Source organism: Dermacentor silvarum, chromosome 7 (genome assembly GCF_013339745.2).
Source record: "Dermacentor silvarum isolate Dsil-2018 chromosome 7, BIME_Dsil_1.4, whole genome shotgun sequence".
NCBI classification, from domain to species: Eukaryota; Metazoa; Arthropoda; class Arachnida; order Ixodida; family Ixodidae; genus Dermacentor; species Dermacentor silvarum.
Genome location: NC_051160.1, coordinates 172,311,753 through 172,337,399, shown reverse-complemented (window position 1 = coordinate 172,337,399; position 25,647 = coordinate 172,311,753). Strand labels below are relative to the sequence as shown.

At 46.6% G+C, this 25,647-nt stretch overlaps 1 protein-coding gene across 1 annotated transcript in view; it reads left to right on the top strand.

Annotated features, from left to right (window-relative positions):
* LOC119458695 (zinc finger protein ubi-d4 B) overlaps positions 1 to 25,647 on the top strand; it is a 111,027-nt gene that overhangs the window by 30,227 nt on the left and 55,153 nt on the right. The window contains exons 4-5 of the mRNA XM_037720555.2: positions 10,505 to 10,571; positions 16,664 to 16,818. Coding sequence (XP_037576483.1) covers positions 10,505 to 10,571; positions 16,664 to 16,818 — 222 coding nt within the window. The remainder of the gene's footprint in view (positions 1 to 10,504; positions 10,572 to 16,663; positions 16,819 to 25,647) is intronic.

The window sequence follows — 25,647 nt, the reverse complement described above, 5'->3', positions numbered from 1 at the left end:
TCAGGATGTGAAAAATCAGCTGCTCCAAGCTGCTCCAAAATGCCAAATTGCCTGCTCCAAAGTGCTCCAAAATGAAATTTCTGATGCTCCAAAAATTGCTCCAAATCATAAGTCCGCAGTAGCATCACTGATGATGTTGTGGAGTGACAATAACAAGTTTGGTATCAGTGTTTTCGTAATGAAATGATCTAGGGGGTGATGCTATTTCTGTTACTCTAGCATCATTTTATAAATTGCAATCAAAGGTAACAATGAGTGAGATAAGAAAAATATCATCACAGTCAATGTTGGTCTCCTTTCTTACCTTTCTAACGTTTTCAAACAAATAAAAATAGCCTCACCCCCGAGAGCAAGTCTTTGGCATTAAAGTCATGCTCCTACTTTTTGTCTTCGACAAGGATAAATTTCTAAAAAGCCCCGTAAGAAGTACTCATGAAATTTATTTTCAGATTTTAATACTTTCTGAACTAGAAGTAGCTATCAAAAAACTAATTATAGGTTTGAAATCAGCGTGAAAAATTGATCTAAACAGTGAAGTTTAGTTCAGATAGAACCAAAACTAAAGAAAAAGTTTTAGAACCCACGTCCCCCCTTAATCGAGACGGGGCGAAAGTTTGCCTACGCGAGTTCGTACCTGCCACCATTACCACGCAGCGCATCCCGCCCGCATCCCGCCCGCGTGCCGATTGCGAACGAAAGCCACGGAGAGCATCACAAGTTGGCGCAGCGTGCACGAGATTGCGCCAGCTGCATTGCGTCCGCGTCCAGAGAGGAGGGGGAAGAAAGCGATAAGCGAGCGGCACCTGCTTATCGGTGAGCGCGGAAATGCACTGGGGAAGCAGCGGGAGGTGCAGCAACAAAGCGCAAAGCTGTGTCTCTCGAGACGAAGCTGCAAATTTTGCTAGAATCGAAAAAGTACGAGCTCGCAAGTCAGTGGTATCGACGATTATGAAAACTGGGAGCACCACGATCGTGAAGGCTAGAAGTAGTGTCCATGGCGATCAACGGAAAAAGCGGGCCTCGTGTGCCCGGACCAAACCCCCATGGGCTAAACCAACACGGTGGAAGCTGCTGACATTACCGAACTCTGGGAGCACGTTGCTGCTGATGATGAAATAGGTGGTGCTTCGATGGAGGAGTTTTCAAGTGCAGATAGTGCTGCCTCTTTCTGCAAAGAGATCTCCGACGGGGCGATCGTTGTCGCGACAGACGGCGGCGTTGTGCAATGGAGACGACGAGATTGACAAGGGCCCGTCTTCGACACAGACCCCGATGTGCACCGATGTGCACCCCGATGTGCGATGTGTACCTAAGTGCACTGTCGTCGATCGAGTCGCTCATTGATTTCACGCACGCTAAATTACAGCCGCCAGTGTTCGTGCAGCAGCTGGACGCTACACCATATGGACGTGATGCAGACGGCGGTTGCGAATCCGAAACTTCTGCGAGATCAAGTGCAGCTTTCCATTTCAGCGCGCCTAACGATTGACACGCTATTTAGAGGTATAAATAAACATTTTATTTTTGACAGCCTACTTTCTACAACGTCAATTTTTTATAGCAAGTGGCAAATTTGGTTTTGGGGCGGTAAATAGATATTCGGCGTTTTTTACAGCAGTCCAGATACAGTAGCCGACCGATTTTCCGGACTTCGCGGGGACTGAAAAATAGTCCGAAAAATCGAGCAGTCCGAAAAACCGAACAGTCCACGAAACTCGCCCCCACCCCCATCCCCAAGAGAAAAAAAGTATGAGGCCGGCTTAAGAAAAATGTCTTAGTTTCGCCCAAAAGGCGGAGCATCGATTGCGATAGCAAATTAATAGACACCGATACGAAGTAAGGATGCTAGTTTTATCGGCCGTATAAAGTTGTAAATATGCGCTTACTAATTAAATAAGCACGGTGTCACGCGCGCACAGGTTACATGAACACATCTCGCTCGATGATCGCGGGCAAATTGACCTTCGCGCTGTCTATTCTCTCGCTTCAACGCGAACGTAGAAATAAAAACGAAAAAAAAAAAAACGGCGCATACGAAGCTGCTGGCACTCGGCGCACGCCCTTTGTACCCATCGCAGATCGCGGGCGCAAACTTCGGCCACATAGCATATCGCTTTCAAGATACGGTGCCTGCGCGGCAGCTCCGTCGGCAGCAGCCGCAAGAGCTGAATGCAACTCCCCACCGTCTCCGCCGCCTTCTCCCCGTGCCCCACGAGCGAACGAAGTCCGCGCGCGCCTCCGGCCGCCTTCCTTTCTCGCGTGCGTGAGATTAAATTGCGGTTGCCGGCTGACCCTCACAAGCTTTCACCCGCTCACGGCGTACGGCACAACCGAAACTTAAAAAAAAAAAAAAACGGATTCCGCTTAAGTGATATGACGATAGTGCCGAGCTGACCGGAAAAAAAAAAAAGAAAAAAGAAAGCAAGTGCCGCTTTTTGGAATGTTTTGTCGGCCAAGGAAGAGCGGGCATGGCCTCGGAAACGAGAGGATAGCGTGTGTGTGTACTGATCTTGAAGGCTATACAGGGGGCCACTGGAAGCTAAGCCCGGCCAAGCCAGCGGAAAATCCAACATGGCGGCCTCCAAGATCGGGTAGCGTGGCTCGGAGCGAGCGATTTAGTCCGGAAAATCGAACATCGGCACCTAGATTCGTCCGAAAAATCGGTCGCGAAAATGCATTAGCTCTATGGGAATCCTGCCGGTACATCTATGAAGTCCGGAATATCCAACAAGTCCGAATTTTTGGAGTCCGAAAAATCCGTCGGCTACTGTATAGGCTCCCTTCAATGGTCAGGCGGCGCAGCGATCGGCTCAGCCGTCAGCGCCGCCGTGTCAGTTCCGCAAAACACCGAGGCGGCCACTTCTACGATGGCATGCTTCTGCGGCGCTCATTTGAAACAAGTCGGGCGTTCTAAACGGTGATTTTTAAGGCAATTGAAAACATTTAGGCCCATTTTCGACCACCGACACTGGAGAAAGGACGTCAACTTTACGACAACAACCATGTATTTCGTGTAAAAGAAAGTAAACAGGACGGACATCGCAGCAAAGTTCTTGCCACGACAAATAAAGCACGTTTACGACGTCGAACTCAAAGTAAGTTAACAAATAAATTATTTATTCCGCTTAAGTGGGCAAATACGGCCGTAGACGTTTTTCAACTTTCATTTGCAGCTTCAGTATACTTCGAGCGTGCCTTGCTTATCACATTTGTCGAGGTTTTGGCGAGTTGGAAGGTAACTTGAATGATTCTTTATGGCGCTTTTTTCTCCGTTGACAAAGTGCCTCGAGCATATTCTGGTGTTGTCATTCGGGCTCCAGTGTGAGAGGTCATCACCGCTAAAACATAACAGAGAGCAATCAGCTGACACTAAGCAACACCAAGACTGAACAAATGTGTGCTAGCGTGCGCGAGAGAAGTGCTATTTTGCGAATACTCGATGTGTGCTGCGGTGCACTCCAGCCTTAGTTCTGTTGTTCTAAACGCGAGAAAACGTCGGCATGAATGAGCCCGGTTTCAGCAGTCGCGTCTTGATCCAGGCGCAGAAAGGAGCTGCACGTTGGCTTATTAATGCACAACAGGAACTACAGTGCGTACAAAGGTCCAACGCGGAGCGCTTACGAAGCTAGATTTGACACATAACAACCACTGCGCATTTGTTTTGGAGCGAGACTAGCTCAACAATTATCCAAACCAATTTACAACAGCGGGAATCAGATCACGCGTGTTTATGCAGTTGTCGCTTTATTGTGCGTTTTTCATGGATGCTGCCTTGTGTTTTTTTTTCTTTTTTTAATTTTGCGTTTGCGTCATAGTTCAGCAGAAATTCGCAAGAGCGACTCTTACTTCACGGGCCGAACCACGACGATCCACCTTCAGCCACCGAGTTTCTCCCCACAGCCTTGAAGGGAAGCGGCACAATTTGATGCCGACATCCCCTTCGCGGTTGTGAAAATACCTAAAGCAGCAGTATATGCGCATGTTATTTTTGTTCACACTTCTCACGGAGGAGCTGCCGAGTGGTCGCGGTGAATCCATTGAAAAATCTGAAAAGGAAGCTTTCAGGCGTGCCTGAACGCAGTACGGACCAAGGTGAAGTGGCGGTGAGGGCCTACTCGCGGGTGCTCACCGCCGCTGCTAGGTGGCGCGACATGTACAGCCAAACTGCATTGCAGGGTGCCTATAGCGATGATCGGTTATAACGATCAGATTTTGTGTTCTTGATATTGTTTTAAGTGGACTGCACTGTACTGTTTGCCGACTTCATGGCACAGGAGCATACGTTCCAGCCTGTGGTACTTAGTCTTTACTTACCGAATTATGCCCTGGTCTGTTGGTTTAGAGCTGATGTTGAGTTGGCAGCAAAAAAAAAATTAACTTCAATGTTGTCCAATCTGATAGAATTGTTATGTGCACTGCAGTTGTGTACAGAGCTTTTTCTGTGCAATGTGAAATACAGGACAAGAAAAGGACAGATTATACAGGGCAAAAACTAGAAGACAAAAAACACAGGCAAGGTGTACACTGTTATAACAGAAGTACAGTCATACCCACTTGAGGCAATGTCAGCTTTACAGGCTATAGCTGAAAGCAAGCTCCAGATCTAGCCACACACAGTAGTAGTAATCCCCTACCCATAGTGCATGTAATTGCAACCATGTTGGGTTCGGACGAATAAGGCAACCAGCGGCGTCAAGTCTAACAATATTTATTGCTGGGAGCAGTAAGCAACACTGGCAGAGGGAAAATCCACCCTGTAATAGGTAATAAATAGGCTTGCCTTATAACGCATGATAGGCAGGCAATAAGGTCACTCACGAGTTGTGGCAGGTATCTGTGAGGTTGTTGGTCAGCTTCGAGGTCAGGGCGCCAGAGCAACTCTCTTCCATACCTTTGAAGGAGGAATCCAAATTTCCGGAGTCCCCCACTACGGCGTGCCTCATAATCAAATTGTCGTTTTGGCATGTAAAACCCCATAATTTAATTTTCTTTAATGTCCTCCTCACACGTTGAATACCATTCCCTTTCCCACATGTCTGTGAGGAAAGTGTGCGCACATTGTTAGAGCCCAGGGAGCACGCCTTTCCAATGCCTGCTCACCGGCTGTCGACGCGTCCGCAATGTGCGATCGCACCGACGGGAGTTCGTGGAAGGAAATGGGTGCATGTGCTCCTCACATCCTCCTCCCCTAATCACGCACTTCGAGTCTCGAACCTCGAGCATACCTAGGGGCCAGCCTCAACGAAAGGGGGGACACTTCTGAATAAGCACAATGAGCGTCTTCTCAGAGCCGCAGCTAGGCATTTCGTGCATCGGCACTTCGGACCCACGACCAAGCACATCATCGGGCATAGACTCGTTTAACGCGATAGCATTAAAGGCCCGTGTGGCATAAAATTCGGCATCCGCGGCCAAGAAAATCATCCTGAACCACCCTGACCACGCAGGCCCTTCGCGTGGCGCAGAGGCCTTAGTGCACTGATTAAACTTCTCTAAGTAAAATCCGTCGGGGAAAATCGTAAAGTACGACTTAACCACAACCTACAGATATGATAGCGTCGGATTGTAATTTGAATATACGAGAAAACATAATTCTGTTATGGTGGAAACTCGAACACAAACCCCTTTTCCAGCATTTCTACAATTCATACAGCTGGCGTGCCCGGGTGGGTTACTTGCAGAAACACCATCCAGATGGCGCTCGCCTCTTTGGCAGCGCCAAAACGGCAACGGCGTGTAGAGGCGAAGGTGTAGAAAAAAAAAAGCTGCAATTTCCGGGAAACATGACAAGCATTCATGGATCTTTGAATGCTATTGCGTTCCACTCTTGAAGGTGAAGCTTAAGTATCCTCCAAATTTTTATCATTTTGTCACAATATCTCGTCACAATATCTCATACTATCTCTTCATAAAGAGCCTCATCATGATCTTTGTTTACAAGGACCCTCAAGGTAGTGCTGACACCAGGCTGCAGACGTATCGGGACGCAATAATATCGGGATGATCATTCCAAAGAACAGTGGCACATGGAAGTGCTGGTGAATTGAATGCTCTTCCGTGTATGCACTTAATGCTGCACTGATTGCTTTAAACAGTGGTGATCATCCTCATTTCTCGAACAGCATTGCAACAGTCACGAATGAGATGGTGGCTTAGACCAATTGCATTGCCCGTGTGTCCCATGATGCACATAAGTCTACGTAATGCCAAAACAATGCAGCTCTGTTGCGACTATGGCGTAAAAACGAACTCCTCTTACAAATGAGCATGAAGAATAGGCAAGATACTTTGGTTAGCCTCAACCGTACAAAGTAACAGACAATGAAGCCAGAGAAAGCATAGGTGAAGGTAATTGTTATGTTTCATTGAAATGTCAAAATAAAAGGGTGAAGGGAAATGAAAGTTGACAATAAGACAACTTGATGCAGGTGGGGACTGAACCCACATCTGCACATTATGCGTGTGGTGCTTTACTAGGTAAGCTACCATCCGTCCAGCCACTTTCTGGGGCATTTGTGTACAAAATTAGCCCGGGACAGTGAGTCTCGTGCCCAAGGCGGTGGACGGGGAACACCCTCTGAACCACACCTGTGCCATAGTATGTGAGCATAGCAGCAGGTAATAAGAGTGGCACGTCATTGTTGGTAAGCATGTCGCCAACCTACACAGAAGCTTGTGTGATCGCAAAACTTTTGTCGCTATCATGTGAGGACAGTCGTGATGCTGGCAGAACGTTGTTGACAACACTTGTGACTGCAATATTGTATCCAGTTGTAACATGCTGGAAACTTTCCAACTCATTTTCTCCAAAAATAAGCATGCATTAGAATTGGGTTAAGGGGGGACATGGGTCTTACCACAACTTCGTGGAAAAATATTTTTTTTAATGCTATTTTTAGATTCTACAGCAACTGATGCATATTCTCGCAAATTTGCATGTGTCCTGAATCGATATTTTAGTCATAATATCATTTGATATCATACCTGCAAGCTTAATTCTTGTCAATGGATGCGCAAAAGAAGTTTTTTATGCAATGTGTATCTGCCGTACTACATTTTCGAACGCAGCGACTGCAACCAGAAAGGCTATGTTCCTGGTGCTGACTGATCACAGTGGAATTGCAAATATTTCAACATTTTGTGTTCCTGTTTACTAAAAGTGAGCTGTTTACTAAAATGAGTGTTTACTGAGTAAAAGTTTACTAAAATGAGTGTTTCTCATTTTCTGAGAATTGAAATTTTGGTTCACTTGCAAACTTCTAAGCACTGCCTTCAGAGTTTTTGTTGTGGCTTGTAGCTGTAGAGCACACAGGGGTAGGAGGGAGTTTTCATTAGGCCTCTGAAAAGTCCTAATTTTGCCTATCTCTTTCCGTACAGTGCCCATTGGGCCGATGGGGGCGAAATGCGAACACACCCGTGTACTTAGATTTAGGTGCACGTTAAAGAACCCCAGGTGGTCTAAATTTGCGGAGTCCCCCACTACGGCGTGCCTCATAATCAGAACTGGTTTTGGCACGTAAAACCCCATAATTTAATTTTAGTGCCCATTGGGCATCGTTAGCCTGCTATCGATGGTTTGAAACGCTGCTTTCAAGGCCTTCCGTGCTGCTCAGGGACACACTGTGCCATTGGATGTGAAGGAGGAGAACTATATTTTAGTTTTATAACCACTTTGCGTTTTTCCCGCCAGATGGTAATTTTTGAACGCGCTCCGAAGTTTCGCGATCGTCGAAGTAGAAAGCAAAAATGGCCGCCTCCGAGAGCGGCGCGAGTGCTTTGATAGATTGCAAATCTTGTGTTTCCGCTGCATCTGCAGCTGATTTTATCGATGATCGGCTTTGACTCTGAGGGCGACGACGATGCAAACCAGCCCGGAACATCGGCGGTCGCAGCCTGGCACGCCTAACTGTAGTGCTTGCAGTTAAAATTGTGTGGTAGAATGCCTGTCCAATGAAAAATTTTGATTTTTTCAGAGATAGTGTCTATTAGATGGCAATACATGTTGTATATCTCATAATTTTCGTCACATTTTTTTCTTAGTAGATACAAGCGTGTCTTTATAAGCTTTGTTTAATTTTATCCCACAATCTTGATTTTGGCAATTGATATCTTCTTTTATGACATATATCTCGTTAATAAGTCTTTTATGCGTGAAAAGTGCATTCATTCTGCTTTTTGTTGATTTAATACATAAAATATTGAGTGCAGTAGTATACTTCAGAAAAAAAAAATCTGGCGTAACCTACAAAAAACACCTATTTTCCCCGTGGTAGGGAAAGAGTGAAACTGGAGCATCAAGTGGTCATGTTTGCAATAGGACATTCAAACTGCTATAGGGTAACTAAAGATTATCATATCGAAAAAGTACTCCTACCCCTGTGTGCCGTGTACTTTGTAGTTTCTAGGCTCATGTCAATAGTAACCCTTTGAAAAGTAGTTTTTCTGTTACTGGGCCTACAAACAATAGTGAATAATTTTCATTTTCTCCATAAATAATTAACTACAAAAAAGTAACTGCATTTTTGAAATCATGAAAAACTGAACCAGATTACCAAGTTTTCTTGTATTAATTCAGAAAAACTACAAAGGATTACTCGAGACAAGTGTCCCCCCTTAATATGATGGATCAGTTGTGGCAAATCCTAGAAATTATACAGTAGGCTCCAGCTGCTTCAAATTTGGGACTGTCTACAATTTCTCTTAAAAAATTTAAGGTCTTTCGGAAGAAGCAGAGAAAGGTCATCTCTCAAAATATAATTGCGCGGTGCACTGGTTTGGCTTAGTCAATGCTCCACTGACTGGTCGGCCATAGCTCTTGTCTTATTCGACGCCTGATAATGTTCTGCTTTAGTTGTGTTTTTTCTGATGTTGGTGTTGGCCATCTTTCTTTCTTCCCACCTCTTTCTTTTATATGTTTCTCTTCCTCAAATAAAACCACCAGTTGATAGTCAGAGCCTGTGTTGTCTTCTCGTAGTCCTGTTGTCTGTGCTGTTTGTTCGGTACCTCAGTCAAAATTATGTTTAGTGTCAGGTTAGCAGGTACACAATTCCAGATAAGGGCTTTTAGAAAGTACCTCTGCGCAAATTGCACCGAACTGCTCCAAGAGGCGAGCCTTGCTACATTTCAGCAAAACATGACAAATCTGCGGCCACCGTGCACCGAAACGGTTGCTCGTGCTGTCAAAACAGAACCAAGTCCTCAAGCACCGTTTCTCTGCACCATCGAAAGCGGCATGGCTTGGACCTGCGGTTGCATTAGCGCTGCGGTAGATCGAGCCAAGCCACTCAAATTAAGCCTAGATTGTACCGTTCTTTCTCCCATTGGCTCTTGCCTATATTCAATACCTTCCCACCCGACGCGTGCAAGTACTTAAGCAAGGGAGCAGCATTACTTTTCAGGCGACGACGAGTGTTGGCGCCAAATCAGACCCTGCGCTCTTTTGCCGTGTGAATAATGTAAAATGGTGACTGAAGTTTTGGATGCTGTACATTGTCTCGCTCGATCTTTTTTCGAAGATAACGCGCTCGAAGTCGCAGACATGGCAGTCGTGATGGAAGTTGCCGCCATTCAATTTCTCGCCTATCCCCTGCTTTCGTTGGCGATACGATTTCACGGCTTTAATAATGCCGTATGGCCGCTAGTAAGATTTTGGTCGACTCTGCACCAAACCGCAACCTTGGCCGCTGGATACTGTCGAAGCGGCACTACTTAGGCCTAGCTGCATGGTATACGGCCGTAACGAAAATTCGCTGTCAGCCAATGTAGTGGCGGGCAGCAGGCGGTCATGGCAAAATGGCTGTCAATATATGTGTGGACCAGTAAACCGCCTCGGCGACTGAGCGTGTGATCACGGGCTGGAGATTGCGTCTGTGGGCAATATGGCGGCAACTACCGTGAACGCTTTTATGAAGTTGGTTTCTTGCGCTTACTGAACGGAACGGCGAAACCTTTCATGTAGGCAAAGAACTCCAAAGTGAATTTGTGCAGCACAGCCTAATCTGACAGCGTTGTACAGTTAAAGGTGGAGAGTACATAACTCCTCTTCGCGATAGCACGTGACAAGTGAAAGTGAAACGTCCACGCAATTTCAACTATCACTGTATATTAAGTACAATGGTATATTTGTGAAGCACAGCACAGGGCAAAAGGAAGTAAATTTTTCATACTGCTGGTGCTAACGTTCATGTTTTTTAACTGCCTTATTATTTGGATGATTTTTGTGAGAAATCGGAAAAATTGGTGAACAACTTTTTATCATCAAGGCTGACATGACACTCAGTATGCTAATTTCGCATTCAATTTTGTGTTTCTATTGAGGTTGTCAAGCAGCGAAAACCAACAGCTTTGACATGGCTTGCCCACTGTAAAAGCTCCATATAACATATTTTGCAGTGTTTTTGTAAACCTGCTTCGAAAGTACTGCTCCGAAATGCATTTTTGGCTGCTCTAAAGTGGCATGGGCCAGCAACATTACTGTGTGAGCCACTCACTGATGTCTTTGCAGAATCCTGGCCAGAAGAAGCGGACCCGCATTGAGTACACGGACGCCGAGAAACCCTACAGCTGCGAAAGTGAGTGTCTCTGGTCATCATGGGAACCTCAGTCTGCCCTTTACCAATGACAGGAAGAGCTTTGATTTAATGAGGGCGCTGGATGCTTTGTTAGTTGCAACCACATGAAGAATTCCTTCATGGGCTAGTGGTACATTATTCTTGAAAACGGAGTTTGTGCAGCACAGATAGACAGGACAGGAAGGAACATCTGCAGCGCCTACCCACGCTGTTTGTGTTCCGTCATGCCCTTTCAATTTGTGCTGCACAAACTCCGCATTCAACAACTTGTGGAGCAGACGGGTAGTGAAGGCAGGAAAAGCATAGAGCGGATTAAGTGTCATTTTTAATTGAAATGTAGAAATAATGAGAAAAAGGGTGGACTCCTGCAAATATTCAAATTTTTACACATTCAAGTGACTATTACGCTATTTGATACTTGCTTTGATCTGAATTTTAATTTTCATACTTGTGAATCTTATTGCACTGGCTTGTGTCATGTGTTGCCTTCGTGACATCCTTCGAGTGTTCGTTAAAAAATGTAATTATGTTGCTGCCCAGTCTTGCCAATGTGGCAGTCCGAGCAGTCCACCTTGTAGACAACACTGCGTTAAATTTTCAGTAATGACAAAGTATTCAATGTAAACGAATATCAAAACTAAGTGTGCATACTACCAATGGTTTCTTTTTTGTTAAGCAAGCGAGTGTCGGTGAAATCTTGACTACTCGTTGGAGCCAAAACAAGTAGGGCTGTGCAAACACAGAATAGTAGATCGAATATACAGGGTGTCCCAGCTATCACGCAGCACGATTTAAAAAAAGAGGAATGGCGTTACGCGAAGCCAACCTAGTGCGTATTGTTTCCAGTACAGTGGAGTAGCCGCCAGTAATTTTTTCGTTACTGAGATTTAATTAATTTAATTAATTATCTAACTCGAGAAGTACTGTCCTAAGTATCGAAGTGTCAATGAGAAAGTTGTAAAACAACATGAAAAACTCCCGATATAGCTTTCTGTTGCTCAATACGTGCTACATAAATGTGTTTTCCGAGGGTGAAAGGAGCCCGCGAATACATGCAGAATTGCCGCGTGACTGGCCGCTCAAGGCACTTTGCATGTATTCGCGGGCTCCTTTCACCCCCGGAAAAACACATTTATGTAGCACGTATTGAGCAACAGAAAGCTGTATCGGGAGTTTTTCATGTTGCTCTACAACTTTCTCATCGACTTTTTGATAATTAGGACAGTACTTCCCGAGTTAGATAATTAATTACAGTAAATAATTAAATCTCGGTAACGAAAAAAATACTGGCGGCTACTCCACTGTACTGGAAACAACACGCACTAGGTTTGCTTCGCGTAACGCCGTTCCTCTTTTTTTAAATCGTACTGCGTGATAGCTGGGACACCCTGTATAATAACAGCTGAATATTGAATATCAGAGAATTTATTGCGAAGTTTAAAAATTGGAGGACGCTTGAGCTTCGCCTGTAAAGTAGAACGCGATAGGGTTATCGGGACCCGCTCGCATCGCATCGTTCGCATACGGCAAGTAGGCTTCATTCACTGCAACACTGAACTTGGGAAAGCCAGCTTACAAAGACCAAGCTTACGCCGATCCCTTTAAAGTCGGCTTCACTTTTAAGCAGAAATGCATTGCTGGAAAGATGTTTTTCCAAGAGCAATATAAGTGGTCTTATTTTAAAACGTGAAGGCCCTAGCACCTTTTTTTATTACTTTATTAATTGTTTGCTATTGCCCCGACGCGCGCAGGTCTGGTAGAAATGCTGGAAAAGGGGTTTGTGTGTGAGTTTCCTCATAGCAGAATTATATTTTCTCGTACATTCAAATTACAATCTGACGCCGAATCTTAAAGCCGTACTTTACCATTTTTCTGACGGATTTCACTGTGAGAAATTCAATTTTTGTTCGCCAAAACCTTGCACCACGTGGAGGGCCTGCGCGGTCGGAGTGGTTGGGGATGATTTTCTCCGCCACCCCCTGACATCACACGCTGACTACGGTTGCCGACAACGGATTTTCTGCCACACGAGGCCCTTAACGCTATTGCGTTAATACAAATTTTGGGCAAGAAAACAGGGTGCTGCACATGCTCGGGAGTCCCCAGTGACTTGGATATGCGCGCATAAAGTACAAGACACGCAAGTACCGTCTGCGCTTATTAAAAAAGAGAGTTCCAAATTAGTTTGCCAGCACTGATTACAGCTCAGTTTGTGGGGATGCGCGCCTTCTGTAATCCGGCTTCTCCGCGTGGTTAAGCGCCGGCGGCAATCGTAGTGGTTGCGGCGCATTGCGAGAGATGGCGCGAGTGTCGCGATGCTAACACCACCGAACGGCGGGGTACTTGGGAGAAAAAGGTCGAAGGCGCTTCCTCTTCGGCTTGGGATCGGCGACCAACACGCTCGAATGCTTCGAACGTGCTCCGGCTCGTCTCGCGAGGCTAGGAGCAGGACACCGGTATGGACGAACACGGATCATTCGAACGCACCACCGTTTGCGTGACCGTACACGTGAACGACTAGGCGATGGTGTTACAGCATGGGGCGAACATATTCGCTCGCTATCCGGTCGTGGTGAGTCGGACTTCCTTGATTTGTCGCGCGCCCATGTGAATGTTCTTTGGGTAGTAATTCGGCTAGCGTGTATTAGTGTATGAAAGGTGCAATAAAGGCCCTTTTGTATGTTTGCACTACTGTGTTGTTGTTCCTTTGTTCCAAGAGCGCGTGTGAGACCCCATAAGCTCTATGGCATCAAAAGTTTGAGGAATATTTTTCATCAATGGATCAATGGGTCGTTGATTAGAATAAAGTGTTTTTTCCTTAAACTAAAGAATTGGTGACGTTCTGTTGTACTGAATTACAAATGAGGTTCTCAGCTTAATAGTGGGCCTATGTTATATGGCAATGTTTTATTGCATATAAAGTTTTGCTTTCCTTCAGAATACAGAAGGGCTTTCCCACCTTTATGTCAGGGGGGTTAGGCCAATCTGCAGGACAGGCAAAAGTGCGGACGGTGCATTGACTCGATCACTGCTCTGCACGTAGCCATCATTGGGGCTATGCAGGTGGAACGCGGCCGCCATCGACAGTAAATAGCAGGCACCTTTTCATTGTCGGGTTCAGCGTGATTTGCCACTGCCAAAGATGGGAGGTTTAATGGCAACAGCAACAGCAAATTTTGTGTGATGCTCTCTCTACGTATGCGGAAATGTACTAGTCACATAGGAAACTTTTGTGCCCACAGTGTAAATCTAAAGTTAGTCTCGTGATGGGTTGCTTGAAGCTACAAGAAGATACCGATGTGTGTCTACGAATGGTGTCAGGAACAAGAGGCCACCATACGGTGTATCGCAAAGATAGTGGCCATGAAAAGATTTGTTGCCATCCCGTAAACTCCCTGTCGTTTGCGAGGCAATTTGTCAACTTTCCGAGTGTCATGTGGCTGCTACGAATGGATCTGCCTCGATTTGACACCAAACCGTAACTTTAGTGGCGAACACCCGACAAAGCGATGCCGATTAGGACCGATGGCGTTGGCAGTGTGGCCTATGGGGTAACGGGCCGCAAGCTGTCATGGAATGCTTGGTGCTAATACGTTCCTACATATAGCTCATCACTGATCAGTCCCGAGATAATGTGTACGGGTTACATTGACGGCTGTTAAAGCGGCAGTGAGGTTTGTTGCTGCTTATCCAACATGGTCTGCATGCCTTCCAGCGGATAATCGGCCCGATCTTTGCACACACATGCCACTTTTGTTGTCATTCTCCACGTTGCGTTATAGTTTCGATTGATCGTGTTGGCCTGGACGAGCACCCTACCGACAGACATGGCCCTGGCCGATGCGTCGTGATCCCCGCATTCGGCCGACGTCGGGGAGGTTATGCAATAGGCCAGAAGCGCTCGAGCACTTCTGTCCGTGACCGCAGCTGGGGCGGGGCCCGTCCGTGGTGCGCTCGGAGCTCCCTTTGTGTCGAAAACAAAGAAGTGAGGCGCACACTCGACAGCAATGAGTGGGGCGCTCCGTGGCGCACGATACATGCGGCATTCTACATTGTATATTAACTTCGTCAGCAGGGAGGACTTTGCTGCATGCCGTGCATGTGCTTGCCAAGTGAGTGCAACTTGACGCAGTTGGCCGACCTGCCGTGCTCGAGTTCTTGAAATGTGAGTCGGCAGGTTTTTAGAGCAGTACGTACAGAATGGTCCAGAATACTATTCCCTGCAAAATCAAGCATAGCCTTTATCACGCTCAGTATAGGTTGCTCCTGCTGTCACCTGCTAGCCATCAGTGCGTAGATGTTTGTGTACACTTTTCTTGGCCACTTGCAGAATGAATTTGCTAAATACCTTAGACCATATGGTCACTTAGCGCAAATAATGAAGGAGGGACGAGGTCAAGGGGAGCACCAAGCTTTTGACTGTTTATTGATTTCTTTTTTCACCAAATATATATGCACAGACATGCTCAGCATAAAGAAAAAACGTCAAACGCGCATCGCGCAAATCACAACCATTTATCTAAAAATCTTTTTTCTGCTTGCAAGAGAGAAACTGACGTGTCACTGATACATGATGGCCTACGTGCCTTAATATGAAAGGCCTCTAACAACTCACAGTGCCGTGGCGTCCTTGCTTTTACCTAAAATCCACACCTTATCCAGCCTCGCAATCATGTGAACTGCAGTGGGACGGCAAATATTCTCCATCTTTACCTTTTATAAAGATGGTTCGTGTTCCCTCGCACGCTTGCTAATGCACCTTCCCGTCTGGCCGACATAAGTCAAGCCACAAGAAATAGGAATCTCATAAACGACTCCTGTGGCACATTTCATATATGGCATGATGTGGTCATTGTAAACGAACACATCATTGGTAAATGCTTGATAAATGGTTGTGATTTGCGCGATGCGCGTATGATGTTTTTTTCTGTATGCTGAGCATGTCTGTGCATATATATTTGGTGAAAAAAGAAATGAATAAACAGTCGAAAGCTTGGTGCTCCCCTTGACCTAGTCCCTCCTTCATTATTTGCACTAAACGCCCATATGGTCTCAGGTATTTTGGGCTCACGATTATTCGGATGTTTTCGTGGTCCCCGCCGAGTTTGAATGATCGGTCGGCGACTGTAATTGTTTTCCCGAGTTTATTGAGTTGTGCACATTTCTACTTGTCCATTTTCTTATGAAAGTCATGGCTCTGCCACTTCTTTTTTTCTTCCAAGCTTGACTGTTTGAATGTATTTTTCTAATCTCTTGTTTGACTTGTTCTGTTTTATTGCGATAGCAATTATAGGGACACTCCAAGCGCATTTCTGTCCGTCGCCGTGTGGTTCCGTATAAAGTCCAATGGCGACAAAATCCTCGCTGTGCACCATATGTGTGAGTGCGAGTGGAAGCGTGCGAGGGTGAGCCGGCAAGCGCGGCTCAATGTAGCGCACACGAGGGAGGAAGGCAGGCCGGAAGTGCGCGGTACCTCTTTAGCACGCGAGGTACGGGTGCGAGGCGACGAGGAGGGAGGGGGTGTGCGTTTTGCTCCGTCAGCTGCTGCTCACAGTGCGGCCGCTGTATCTTGAAAGCGATCTGCGATTCGGGCGAAGTGCACGCCCACACGGGCCTCATCTTCAAAGCGATATGCAATTGGGACAAAGGAGATGCACGGAGTGCCAGTAGCTTCGTATGCGCTGTGCTTTCAACGTTTAGTTTGCGTTGAAGCGAGATGAGAGGCAGCGCGAAGGTCAATTTGCCCGCTGCTGCTGGTGCGCTTTCTTCCTCCGGCGTTTTTACAGCGAGTGTTCGTGGTCATCGCGCGAGATGTGTTCATGCTTACCTGTGCGTGCGTGACACCGTGCTTGTCTTTTTAGTTAGTAGGTGAATGTTTACAAGTTTATACGGCCCATTAAACTACTATTCTTGCTTCGTATAGCTCTCTACTAATTTGCTATCACAATCGATGCTTCGCTTTGTGGGCGAAACTGCGACTTTTTTGGATCATGGTTTTTCTCCTACCCCCCCTGATGCAATACTCCAACTGGAAGCCTGTGAGGCGAGTGCGTAAACAAATAAATGAACAAATAAATGTGCTACCCGTGCAGTATGCGGTGTGCGGTACAAGACGCGCCCTGGCCTGTCGTACCACTATGCGCACAGTCACATTGCCAGCAGCAACAGCGGAACCAGCAGCGGCAGCGGGAGTACGGCCACAGCAACCCCAGCCGACCATCACCCACCGTCAGCTGCAACCCAACAGGTGGGTCTACGTTCCCCCCCAGTAATCTGGAAAGCATGCAGTGAATCATAGCAATAATGTTTGTGACATACTATACTCCGTTTCATGCATCAGCTACAACGCTGTGGAGGCCAGAGATACTTTTTGCAGCAGCTGCGTTCGCCCTTAGAAATAGTTCGGTGTTTACTGACTGATTTTTGTGAAAGTGCTCTTTATATAAGCTCTCTTTGAACGGAAAAATAGCTTTACCCTTAGAAAAAACAAACCACGTACTTATATGGCTGCTAACGCATTGTTTTAGATCAACTTTCTTTTCGTTGTTCTTTATTTGCAGCTCGTTGCGGCAGCCTCATGTGCAAGCTCGCACGAGCAAACGCTGCTGGCACACAGCGAAGCATAGGCGGAACGCGCGGAGTGATTGGTGACCACCCTTCTTGCGTAGCTTCCACAGTGTTGCACCGGATGTATGAAACGGAGTGTAGGTAAGGATTTGGTCTGGAAAATCGAGCAGGGTCTCTCCAAATTGGGCTTGCCGTTATGTATTGGCGATACAGTTACCGACTGATTTTACGAAATCCAGATTTCGTGGACCTGCTCGATTATTTGAACTTTGCTGCCGCGTTGCCAGCTGCTTCATAGAAGCAATGTATAATGGTTTCAAATATTGCACGGTGGGTCACTCAATCCACATGCACAAGTGTCACAAGTACGGTGGTTGTCACCAAAGTTGTCGCTGTTCAGACTCGTGGTCGAGGTGCTTCCTCGAGCTTCAATGTACCGTATGGCCGCTGTGAAGTATTTTTCAACTCGGAAGCAAACCGCAACTCCCAATGAAGCGGTGCTGGTAAGGCTTTGCATGTGGACATGGCAAGTGGCAAGCTGTCACAGGAAGCCTGTCCTTGATATGTTTGCACCGGCAGACTATGCCATAGATTGGGAATGGGACCATATGCATGGGCTGGACTGTGTACTTGCAATAGCAGAGTTTGGGTTTTTAGGCAACCAGTCAAGTACTGCAATTGCTTAGTTTGTATGCACAGTTACTTTACGTAATGAGCATAGACTTTTTTGTGTGCTTATCAAGCTCCAGACTGAATTTGTACAACACGGTCTAAACTGACAGCGTCACGGAGTTCAAGTCGCATGCGTGATACAGTCGTCGACCCAGAATTCCAAGTCGACAGGAACCACCAAAGCATCAGAATTATCGGGAGACTGAAATACCGGATTTGCCTCAAAATAAGCAACTTTATTCAACAAGTGGCCAAAAAAGGTGGGCCATATTCTTGGATTGTTGCTTACAGCACTACCTTCAGTTTCGCCTGACTGTAGGCTAGATGCACTGACATCTAGGAGGGGCGGCATTCTTGGCACAATGCCAAGTACGCTATCCTTCTTGTGACTAGTGCAAGACGCATCGGCATTTATTTACTTTTATTTATTACAGTAAAACCTCGTTACTATGAACACCGCATTAATTAACTTTTTAGATTAACAAACTTTTCGAAAATCCCCTGCTGACTTCCTATAGTTTCAATGTAAAAATATTTCAGTGCTATGAACTTCAGAATACCAAACTTTTCAGAATAATGATCTTTATTCAGTTTCCGTGTCATGTTAACAACGCCAGTTCTACGAATATTACAAAATGTGGGGATTCTTAGCTTTTCTGTCTATTCTACACAGCAGCCGAAACAGTAGGGTAGCAGACAAGGCGCAGAAAGCGGATGCCACGGCACATGGGCTCGGAAAACCTGAAACGGCGCGTAATAAAAAAAAAGCACAAAAACATGGGAGATTTTTTTTTATTTGGTCTCTTGTGGAGGCAATGACGCATCAGGCTTTGTTAACGCATGCTCCGCCTAGACAAGTGTCGCCTAGCAATGGGGGCGCTTCTCTTCCTTCTTTCACCCTTCTTTCTGTGCATGCCTCTTTCTTTTGCACTATTTTTGGCAGTCGTACTAGCTACACACGCAGAGGAATGTAACCTTCGTACTTGCGGGGATGCCGCACGGTCACACTTTTGCACTTTCTGAACGTTATCGTTTACACACGCTTGTGCTTTGGAATAGTTCAGGTGTGTTAGAGTACGTGGCGCACGGAACAGCCGACAAAAACTCGAGACTCAGAGAGGCGTTTATTAGCGTCCACCTCAGCCCAGAACGTTAAAGATGGCAGCTCGTCCCTTCGAACGCGCTCACGTGCTCCCTGGCCCGATGCTCGTTCTGTTCTTTCTTGTAGGATGAACGCGGGAAATTCAACACATTCCCAGCCGTGAAATGTGGTCATGCCTGTAGTTCAAGCGGAAACAGTCTTTGGATGGTCCTTGTCGTCACGAGGCCGTCTTGTCGCTTTATCTTGCAAGAGCGAACGTGTCCATCTTCTCCTGCGTAGACTTCAATCACCCTTGCATGTTGCTCACTGATGACTTGTTGCTTTAGTTGCTTCACTGCGTGCTCAAACTCTGACAGCTTGCTTCTCAGAAAACTGTTCTCTTCATTTTGGGCTGTCCTGCTCGTGGCTCCTGCTTGCACCTCCTGCTTCATGTTTTCCATTCGGTAGAGAGCCTTTCGAGGGCAATGTCTGTCTGGCAGCGCTGCTCCCGAGATGTGGCAAGCAAGCACTCCAGACTGGTTGCGTTGGAGCGAGCCGTAGCTGCTTCGGTACTTGCCAGAGAAAGATCCTTCTCTAGGCGCCTCAAGTGCCCAGAAATCTGATTGTTGACAGTTTGTTCTTTGGCGAGCTGGTCCTGAAGCGATTTCACTTGCTCGACGAGCCTTGCGCGCATGTCTGAGCTCTTCTGTTTTGGCCACCGAGGTCGCGGGATCGAGTCCCGGCCACGGCGGCCGCATTTCGATGGGGGCGAAATGCGAAAACACCTGTGTACTTAGATTTAGGTGCACGTTAAAGAACCCCAGGTGGTCCAAATTTCCGGAGTCCCCCACTACGGCGTGCCTCATAATCATAACTGGTTTTACCACGTAAAACCCCATAATTTAATTTAATTTTTTTCTATTTTGGCCACTTTAATCACATAATCCTGGATTTGAAGTCTGCAATTCCTTGCACGGTGGCCTTTAATGGTGCATCGAAAGCACCGCATGTCGGCGGCGAGAAGCTTCTTCGCTGACAGCGATAGGTCTGTACGGCAAGACTCCGTCAAATGCTGCGTTGACTTGCAGAAAATGCAGCCCGTGTCCGGAGGTGTTTTTGAAGCTTGGTTATGAAGCACTGATGACGTTGGGATCGCACTGTCAAACCAGCGGTTCTTATTGTCTCTAGGATGAGTCGCCTCGTCGTATACTTTTTGCTCCCCAAAGTCACTCTTTTCAAGGCTTTCCAGTTCAGTAGAGACGAACTGCAGCAGACGCTCTAGCTCCGTGGCTTGCTGGACGTTGTCATTGGCGGAACTTGCAGCTTGTGTAGCGCAAGATCTGTGATACGCTACGACAATGTCATGTGCAGTGCCCTGAGCAGAACGTCGCATAGCATCGACGAGAAAGACGACTTGCTCATGCCAAGCGCCTCCAGTCCCCTCATGTTAATGAGCACCTGGTCGTACAACTTGCGAAGTTTTGTTACTTCATTAGAAGAACCCACAGGAGTGAGCCTTCGAAGTCTCGAGAAATACTCCTGCTCTAATCGCTTCTTGTCCCCGAAACGTCTTTTTAGCATGACCAAGGCGTCAGCGTAACACGCTTCGGTGGTAGGCAGCCCCGCTATAGCTGTCGCTGCGTCTCCTTTCAAAAATAACCTCAGGTACTTGAATTTGTCGGTAGCTGTAAGAGTTGCGTTCTGGTTGATGATCTGGTCGAATTGCTCCCAGAACGCATTCCACTTGCACAGATCACCGTCGAAAGTATTAATTACCAGCTTCGGCAACTTGACTCCTGGCCTTTCAGAATGCCCCACGGCCACCGGCATGTCGCGAACATTGACTGGCGATGACAATGAAGTGGTTTCGGACTGCTGGCAGGCGTTTGCTCTGGAGCTCGGCTAAGATGCGGGTCGCGTTGTCCTCATACTCAATTACAGTTGCGTAATCCGCCTCGAATGCCTTGTCACTTATGTGGCTTTCTAATTCATCATTAATCTTCTTCAATTCATCGTTATTGTTCTTGAGCCGCTCGTAAATGCAGTCGATCTGTCGCAATGTCGCGGCATTGCTTTCTAGCACCGCACTTGCCTCTTGAATGATCCTGGTGTTTTGGGCCCTTCTTGTGGCTCGCTTCAACTTGAGCTGATCCATGGCGGTCAGCTGATCCGTATACCTCCGTGGTTCGTGGCAGTGGTTCCAATCGGTAGCCACCAGCGAAAGTCCCTTGACGTAGCTCTCGGTTGTCGCCTCCCGGGTTTCGGCACCAAATGTTAGAGTACGTGGCACACGGAACAGCCGACAAAACCTCGAGACTTAGATAGGCGTTTATTAGCGTCCACCTCAGCCCGGAATGTTAAAGATGGCAGCTCGTCCCTTCGAACGCGCTCCCTGGCATGATGCTCGTTCTCTTCTTTCTTGTAGGATGAACGCGGGAAATTCAACAGGTGTCTGTCTCAAATGAGACCGTTGCGGTGTCCATGGCAAGGAATGTGAAAAACAAACAAACAAGAGAGACTGCGCTTTGGGGGCAACACGGACCTTCCTTTTTGCCAGTAGTTTTCTCAGCGTCTGTTTTGCATGCGTCACTCTTATACCGTGCTTCGGTGGTGTGTGGCTGCAGAATCTATGGAAAATAGCAACAGCGCAGGCCAGGAGCCAACAGTGACATTTTCGTGGATAGCTCTAATAGTGACAACTTATGAACAGATGGGTTGATGGGTGGAATGGTTAAATTTGGGGCTTTCACTATATCGTCCTTTCAGAATAATGAACGATTTACCGCAGTCCCCTGAAGTTCGTTATATCGAGATTTCACTGTAGTAAACCCTCAAGGCCGCTGGGGCATTACAGAGAGGGTGGGTGCGAAACATTTGTAAAAAGAAACATGATATGAAGCAAAAGGAAAAAAAAATGCAAAGCTACTTCAAAAAGTGGTCAGTGATTGTAGATTGGCTTTGTCACTTCTTTTTTCTTGCAAGCTTCTGTAGCAAGAATGGAGGGAGGAAGGGGATTCACTCTCGGCTTGTTTTCGGCAAAAAAAAAAAAATAGGGAATGGCTACTTTATTTGGGTGGTCAATACTAGATGAAAAGTAGGTAGGTTGCGTGATAAACTCCTGATGCTGTACTTCAATATGAAAGAAAATCTTATGAAAAAGTGAAAGACAGGAATTTTTTCTTCTTATTGCTAAGTGTGGGAGGCCAAGAGTCGACTTCATCAGTGCGACGCTAGCAGTGCGATCATAGCTATTAAGAATAAAATTAACTGAACGGTTCAAAAAGGATTCTAGAATATTAATTAGTGTAGTTTGACTTGGGTCCTTATGGTTGAAGCATATTCAAGCTTTGGACTGATTAGTGTTTGATTAAAGCATTAAGGCGTGCGGGTACTTGACGAACATTTTGGCATATGTAACCCAAAGTACGACTAGCATTGCTAGTGATGCAAGTTATGTGAGAGTGCCAAGACAGATCGTTGGTTATATGGATACCAAGTTATTTATAACTACTAACACATTCGAGTTTGATTCCATTCACATTGCAGTCAAAAAGTTCAGAAGGGTTTGAAGAACGCGGGATTGTCATGCTTTTACACTTGGAGGAGTTAAGGGTCATTAGCCATGTACTACATCCGTAGATATAGAGTCAAGATCGGTTTCAAGAAGGTTATCATTTTTATTGGCTATTCTACGGTATAAGACACAGTCATCAGCAGTGGCTTTAGAGAAGAGTTAAGGTTTTCTGGAAGGTCATTAATATGGTGGATTAAAAAGAGTAATAGACCTAGTACTGAAACTTGAAGAACGCTAGATTTAACTGCACTGGGGTGTGGGAAACATTCATTAGCTATTGCATACTGAGTGTAGTTAGTCAGACAGCATTCTATCCACTGCAGGATAATCGGGTCAATGCTTAATGTAATAAGTTTAAAAAGTAGCAGTTGGTGGGACACCTTGTCAAAGGCTTTCGCAAAGTCCAAGGATATACAATCAACTGGTATTCCATTATCAAAAGCTATAGTAACATTAGGAGTAAATGATAGAAGCTGAGTGTTGCAAGAATACTGCCTATGAAAACCATGTTGAAGATTGCTAAAAAACGAGTTGGATTCCAGAAATGTCATGTGGTTAGTATATATTACATGCCCAATGATTTTGCAGAGGATACTGGTTATCTAGATTGGTCTGTAGTTTAAGGGGGAATCTTGGTAATGGGATTTAAAGACGGGAATCACCTTCCTCACCTTTCAATGAAGTGGCAATGTGGAGCTCTCAGAAGACTGCATCAAAGGTACGACACGAATATGGAGTACGCGTCAGTTTTCTGAACAAATTTCTTACTTATCTCATAAGTGCCGCAGCTAAAAGGACAGCTTAAGCTTTCGAATTAGGTACAGTATAGACCACTTATAACGCAACTGCTTATAGTACAGGACCGGATATAGTGCGGTCTTTTCAGACTCCCGTAAATTTTCCCATAGCACTCCATGTATACACGTATCGATTATAGTGCAGTTGCGGGAAACGAAATACCGGTTACAGTGCAGCTGCCTGGGAGTACGGAAGTCAGCGGAGACGGCGAACGCTCCCCTCAAACGGGCGCCCCAAGGAGTGCTCGAGGAAGAAAGAGAGATGAAGTGGAGGAGAAGGGCACGTGATGCCAACAAACTGCCAGTGAGGCTGAAACCAGAATCTTGAGTGCGAGTCGTGAAATATCACGGCGCGCATAGCGAGCGAGGGCCACGAAACTGCCAACGCCGGCTTCCCGATATCGGCAGTAAACGAAACTTCAGCGAGCGGGCGGCGCAGGCACAGCACGGCGAAGGGCGCACACGGAGACCGTGGAATGTGAAGGAAGAGGGCGGCAGGGAAGCGGATTTCGCCTCGGCAACTCCGCCGCTTCGGTGGCTCCCCTCGCCCTCCCTCGTAGCTCTTTCACTTTCGACTGTCACCGTGCACGCACGCCGTCGTGCAGGCCCCGCCGCTCCAGCCGGCCCGGCGCCAGCTCCCCGAAGTTTCGTTTTCAGCCGTTATCGGGAAGCGGGCGTTTGCCGGCGTGGGCAGTTTCGTTGGCCGGCTTGGGACAGCGCCGCTGCTTCCCTTTGCACTGTAGCCGCAGCGTGCAAGGTCAACGCGTGGCTAGAAAGTAGAGGAAGCATAAAGGAGAAAGAAGGGTTCACTGCCATTTTCTACGCGTGGCTACGGTAGTGTGGCTGAGACGTTGGCACGTACACGCATGTTCCGGCGCAACGCAGAATCGGCGACCTTGCCATTTGAGAGAGAGTAAAATTTCCGCCGCATTTTTTTTTTTTTTTTCGCGCGCGACATTGAGGGGTCTCTCCTAAGCTTTTACTCTATGGCGGTGCCAGAGCAATGCCGGTAGGAGGCGCCGCCGCGTGATTTGGTTCGAATTAACGAGATGCGATTGTAAATTGAATGCAAACGTTCTAGCCACATTCCACGACTGTCGCATACACGTGGCGGCTCGGTGTACATGTTTTGCATATGTCAGCGCGGGCCTAGAAAATTGTTGCTTTGGTTATGGTGCGGTACCGCTTATAGTGCGGATATTCGCAACTCCGGCGACTTACGTTATAAGCGGTCTACACTGTACATAATTCCTTCGGAATCAATTACTAGGACATCCATCAGAAGAAAGTTACTGTCGCGCACGCAGCTGCGGCACTGATGCAGTACATGAATCGGAATAACATTCTGAAAGAACATCGTTTAAGACAGAACAACATTCTTCATTGTGCAGTACACGGCCATCGAAATCTGTAAGTGATATGAAGTTCTCTGTTGTAGGTTTGGCAATTTTCCAAAACATAGATGGCTTAGTAGAAAGCAGTGAGGGTGTATTGTTAAGATAGTTGCTCTTGGCATGTGTGATAGTACTATAACGAGATACAGACAGAACATTGCGATGTGCGCACCATTGAGAAGCGTTATTGGCGAACTTCGCGTGACAGAAAAGGAACAGCATTCTTGGCGCAGTGCCAAGCACGCTATCTTATCACAGTGCGGAAGTGCTGCTGCCCATTGACGTGTCCGGTGCTATATCGTGCAAATGAATGCATCTTTCGGAAGTGATCATCGAAGAATGCGGCCCAAGTTGTCAACGCTTGATGCTGCGCGCACATGCGCTTGCCCTTGGCCTAGACATTCCGTGGCTGCGATTTTCTAGCAATGTCTTTGATGCTATTCCTTTGCTCACTTTTCGCGCTTCCATCAGTGGTCAGAGCAATGCTCTGCACGGGTTGTCGATGGGATCAGCCGGCCATGAACCACTACTGGACAATGAGAGTGGTATAAGATTGAGTGGAAAGCATTGCCACAAAATCACGGCCTGTATCTCAACAATTGTCATGTTGTTGTTCCAGGTAGCCGAAAGTACAGTCAATTCATGCATTGAATTCTCATTGGTGATGACTAGATCGACTAGTTTTCGCTAGTTTCAGTTTTGTGAGAAGCACGCTTGTTGCCTTGCTTGTCTGCGGGATTTGCCGGTGGGAGCATTATAGCTGCACTACAAGCAGTATGTGTATACATTGTGTTCTGTAGCAGGAGGTGGGCAGAGACCACACGTCATGTTGTAGTGACGGTAGCAAAAACTGTGTATCTTTATGGGCAAGCTTGTGCCCCTAAAAGCAAGTGGTCATTAAATATGTGATCAAGTGCATTGGCTTTTATACATGACTCGTTCCAGCGTAATCGCTAGTGCTTGCAAAACTCTCACAAAGTACAGCACTATT